General features: G+C 43.3%; 2 protein-coding genes across 2 annotated transcripts in view; both read right to left on the reverse strand.

Annotated features, from left to right (window-relative positions):
- LOC100636806 (uncharacterized) overlaps positions 1-1,720 on the reverse strand; it is a 2,552-nt gene extending 832 nt beyond the window's left edge. The window contains exon 1 of the mRNA XM_020004696.1: positions 4-1,720. Within this exon, the coding sequence (XP_019860255.1) occupies positions 4-1,355 (1,352 nt within the window). The 5' untranslated portion in view covers positions 1,356-1,720. The remainder of the gene's footprint in view (positions 1-3) is intronic.
- On the reverse strand, positions 1,715-5,024 carry LOC105311847 (uncharacterized). The gene has a single exon (XM_011409493.2). The coding sequence runs from the start codon at positions 4,571-4,573 to the stop codon at positions 1,715-1,717; it is 2,859 nt and encodes a 952-aa protein (XP_011407795.1). The 5' UTR covers positions 4,574-5,024.
- Positions 5,025-5,412: the final 388 nt, after the last annotated feature.

The raw sequence follows: 5,412 nt of genomic DNA on the forward strand, positions 1-5,412 counted from the left end.
CAGGGAGCTCTTTCAATGTTGAACAGCCACTCGGTTTTGGATTCATTAACGTAATCAATCGCCTCAGGATGGTTCATGATCTTCTTGATCTTCTTAGCTGTAGCCTTGAACGTCTTTCCATTATCCGAAATGAACTTGTGTGGTATTCCTCTCCTGGAGGTGAACCTCTTGAGTGACCTAATAAAAGAACTAGCAAACAAATTAACAACAAGATCGAGATGTATGCATCGTGTTACACAACAAGTGTACAAAGTAACCCACACTTTACCAGTCCCATCCTTCGTGTAGATGGGACCTGCAAAGTCCACCCCTGTGTATGTAAATGGTGGTGCTTCCTCAACTCGGATGCGAGGCAGTGGAGGTGGATCTGGGGCCTTATAAGGCCTTGCTTCAAATCTGCGACAAGTAACACATCTGTAAATCATCTTCTTGACTACTGACCTCCCTCGAACAATCCAGTATTTAGATCTGAGCTCAGTGAGTGTCTGTTTGACCCCACTGTGGAAGACTATCTCATGTGCTTCCCGTATCACAAGCAACGTAAAATAGTTTCCCGCAGGTAGCAATATTGGATGCTTTATTTCGTATCGCGCATTCGCGTTTTGAATTCTTCCCCTGCATCTCCAAAGTCCATTCTGGTCTGAAAACAGTCCAAGTTGCACCTTCCAGTCTGAAAACTTTCTCTCAGTCTGAAATGATGATTGTACTTCACGTAGCCACAAGACCTCTGCTTGTAGCATTACAGTGGATGCAGTCATTCGCCTTAGCCTTGCAATGAACGTTAACATGTGGCACGTGACACGCAACACCCTTCCCAAGCAGCTATACTTCTGTATGTTTATAATTTGAGACAATCCACTAGCTGCTACTATCATTCCAAGTGTTTTCTTCTCACAAGCTCTCAGCTCTTGTATACATTCACTTGGCATATCCTCAAAACTCGCCTTCTCACCATTCAGATCTGTAGTTAACCAGTCAGGTCCCTTGAACCAATCCTTGTTCTTCTCCAGCTCATCTGGTTTGAGACCCCTAGAAGGTAAGTCAGCAGGGTTGACCATGCCTGGGCAGTGCCTCCAACATGTTGATGGAATTAACCTCCTAATTTTCTCAACGTGATGCTGCACAAATGGCCTCCAATCCTTATTCAGTCCCAGTATCCAGTAAAGTGCCACCTTAGAGTCCATGTAACAGATTGGTTTCTCTAGAGTTTTCTCAAGATTTTTGCTGATGCTGGCCATCAATCTTGCAAGTAACAATGCTGATAATAGTTCCAACCTCGGAATTGTCTGCTGTGAAGTTGGAGCAACTCTTGTCTTCGATGACATCAGGATGCACCTGGTACCTGTATCAGTCATAGTCAACAAATAGACTACCGCTGCGTATGCCTTCGCAGATGCATCACAAAATCCGCATAATTGATATAACTTTATAGCACATTCCCCCCCAGATCCCTTAAAATAGTATCTTGGTATTTCAATGGGGTTGGATCTTCTCAATTCACTAACTAGTATTTTCCATCCACCTGTCTAGCAAGTCTCCAGTCAGCTGTTGATCCCACCCTATCCTTGACTTGTGAAGCTCCTGGAGAAAGATCTTAAGACGTATGGTAATAGGTGTAAGTATTCCTAGAGGATCATAAATTCGACCCACTGCTTGAACAACATTCCTCTTTGTTGGTCCAGTCACATTTGCTAGTTCACCTACTTCCCTGATGTCAGACAAGGGCATCTTCAACCTTCCATCTGATTCCAAGGACCTTCTGCTCAGTCAAACGTTCTGGGGAATTGCCCAGAGAAAATTTCGCATACGATTCATCAATTACACCAGTATCAATAACACTTCCGCTTGCGATGTACTTACGCAAATTAAACCCTCCTTCACTCAAAATTCTTTTATAATCACAATACAATTTCCATACACCCTCTTCTGTATCTGCCCCCCCAATAATATCATCAACATAAATGGACTCAAGTAAAGATTTTACCACAAGTGGATCTGAGTCCCTGTAGTGCTCTACATGGTGTCTTATGGTCGCATTCAATAAAAATGGACTTGAATTGACCCCAAAGACCACTCTAGCGTATCTCAAAACTTGGGTAACTGGTGGTTCTTCATCAGGATTCCTAATCCAGAGAAAGCGGAGCACGTCTCTGTCCTTCCTTGCCACTGAGACCATCAAAAAGGCCTTCTCTATATCGGCAGTGAAGGCGTGCCTATGGAATCTGAACCTCAGTAAAATACCCAAAATCATTTGGTTAAATCTCGGTCCAACGTGTAGGCAGTTATTGAGTGAGGGTCCATTGCTCCTAGCTGAAGCATCAAAAACCACTCTCACCTTTGTGGTTGTCTTATCCCTGCGCACTACAGCATGATGGGGAAGATAATGGACCTTCTCCCCATCCACTACACTGGGATTTTCTACAGTTTCCACTATTCCCCTTGCCAACTGATCCTTAATCACAGCATTATAGTCTTTCAATAGATCAGGACTCTGTTTCAGTCGGCGAACAAGACTTCTGAGTCTCTTCTCACAGAGCCTCAAGTTATCAGGTAAGTGAGACACTGAGTCTCTCCAGGGGAGACATACTTGGTAGTGTCCCTCATGAAACGATATGTTGCTTCTCAGTTGATCATAGATGAGGTTTTCCTTCTCAAGGATCCCCAATGATTCTAGCTCCCAGAACCCCTTCAGTAGCTTTTCCAAGCTCGTACTGTCCTTAGGCTCAGCACTTGTAATCAAGTTGTGTGTGATGAGCATAGATGAACACTGTCCATTCTCATCTCCCTCCAATGGGCCAGACAATACCCAACCTAATTTAGTGTGAGAGGCCGTTGGTCCTCTCATCCCCTTTATAATTTCACCTGATACAAATTCCCAATAACAATCAGATCCAATTAAAACATCAGGTTCCACCATTCCTTCAAGATTGGATACATCTTCCAGTTCTAAACCTTGTAGGTGCTTGTAATTCTCCAAGCATAACTGTATGGAGGATCCACTCAGTGGTTCACAAATGCTAGGCACACTAAAGAGCATCACTTCCAAACTCCCTTCCATGGTTTGTACACCCAACTTGACAATATCACATTTCTGGCTTCGTGTAACAGTGGCTCCAAATGTTATAATGGACATCATCTTTTGATCAGTAGTTCTAAGGCGTAACTTGTCCTTGGCCCGTTTGGTTATAAAGGACCGCTGGCTACCACTATCCAAAAGAAACCGTAATCCAAGTTGAATATGTGGCTTGTCGGGATTGAAGCAAGTGGCTCTGGCAGTTTGGAGTAATACTGTTTGATCCGAGTCCACAAGAAGGGACTTAGTTGACTTACTCTCAAAGGCAGGGGCTCGAGGGTTAAGACTCTGCTCACCTGCCTCTTGTTGGTTATCTCCTGTGCCCTCTTCATCTCCCTCCTTACTACAAATACTGAGGTGATGTCGACCTTTGCATTTACTGCACCGCACACTGCTTCGACAATTTCTGCTAATGTGGCCAGTCCTTAGGCAAATAAAGCATCTTCCTGCCTCCTTCAGTATTCGTCTCCTACCATCAACTCGGGATACCTTCTTGCATAGTTCAGGCAAATGATTAAGTTGACAATAACAACAATGTCGATTACCTGTCATGAATGCAGAAGATGAAGGAGGAACTTCTTTAGCAGGCTTGCCTTTTGCTGAGGTTCTCTCTCTAGCCTTTAATTCCTCTTCAAAAGTACTCAAGATTTTTGTCAAACCCCAATCTTTCTGAGACACTCCTCTGGTAATCAATAGCTTCATATCACTTGGCAATTTATTCATCAGTACTGAAGGCAGCAGAGTGTCATAAGCTTCTTCGCTGACTCCTAGTGCCTTCAATTGTCTGACATGAGATTCAACCTCATCGAAGAGTCTTCGAAGGGACTGAGTGTTGTTCTGGGCTGGCTCCATGGCCAACAAGGCTTCCATATGCTTCCCCTTGATTTGCTGATGATCACCAAATCTCTTTGTCAGTATCTCCACTGCTTCCTTGTAGTTTGCAGAGGTTAAGGTCAAGCCCTTGATGGCATCCCTTGCTGATCCTCTTAGCAGTGTTGTGAGATATGTGAATTTATCAATGTCAGATAAATCAGAGTTATCATGAACTGCTGCATGATAAGTATCCCAAAATGGTAACCACTGAGTCAGCTCACCATTAAACTGCTTCAAATTAAGCTCAGGTAGACGCGCTCTGCATGAGCGGGATGGGCCAGACGCTCGGGCTCCACCCTCCTCTATTCCACCAGTAGTACTTCCGCTGGTAGCCAGTATATTGTCTAGTCCTACGAGAGCTTCATAGATCAGAGATGTTGTTTCATCTGCATTGATCATAGCAGTCTCCAACTCAGTCTCATCCTCTATAGCCACAAAAATTTGTTCATCTGAATCTTTAATGGTGTCTAGTTTATCCTTGAGAGATCGGCATAACTGCTCGGCCTTCACCAGGTCTGGTTCATCAGCTTCTGTGATTCGCTTAACTTCTTCTAGTTTCCTGGTGATCACTGCCTTGTGTCCGCCTCTCACACGCCTCTTCGCCGCTAACGCTTGAGCCATGGCCATCGTGACACGTGTCAAATATTATTATTACTATAGCTCACAAAGATAAATCACCACTCTCAACTATAATTATAATGATAAAACAATAACTCTCACTACTACTGGCTCTTCTGTGAACCTTTCTGCCTGGTAGCCTCGCTATAAAATGGCGCCCGTCTTTACAGCTGCTCGTGGCTACTTCCTATGAGAGCTCCGTCTGCTAACTTGACTCGAGTCTCCAGATCCTTAGGTCGCTTGAATCCTATCCGGCTCGCTTGGACCAATTGTCCCGATTCCTTCTGCTGGTTCTTTAATAGGATAGCAAGAGCGCCCTGGATCTGTCCATTCCGGTCCATTCACTGGTTTCAGTTCAATCAACTCTTAATAATAATAATTCAAAACTAGTGCGCATGTGTGCATACATAATGAGAACAATAATTTAATAAATAATAAGCAATAATGATCACAGTAGAGTCTCAATTCCTCACATGTACTATGAGTTTTCATTTTATTACCTATTACAAAGTATATACATGTATGTTGTGTACATTGATTCATTTGAAAAATTACATGAATGTATACCTCTTATCAGAGCCAAATGCAAGTAAAAACGAGACACCTATGGTGCGTGGCCTCACCCCTATAGCTGTTTAATTATCAAAATTAAAAGAACTTTAGCATGCAAATTGCATATATACATAAAAAAAGTGTACTCCTGAGGGATAGCAGCTAGCTTGCATAGATCTACCAGACTACCTGCAGAAGTAGCAGCATGCAAACTACGGTAATCCAGCTACTCCCAAATTGGTGGTGTGGCATTACATCATCAACAATTAATTAATTATTAGATGGAAACAAGTAGG

The sequence above is a fragment of the Amphimedon queenslandica genome, unplaced genomic scaffold (assembly GCF_000090795.2).
Source record: "Amphimedon queenslandica unplaced genomic scaffold, v1.1 AMPQUscaffold_12022, whole genome shotgun sequence".
NCBI classification, from domain to species: domain Eukaryota; kingdom Metazoa; phylum Porifera; class Demospongiae; order Haplosclerida; family Niphatidae; genus Amphimedon; species Amphimedon queenslandica.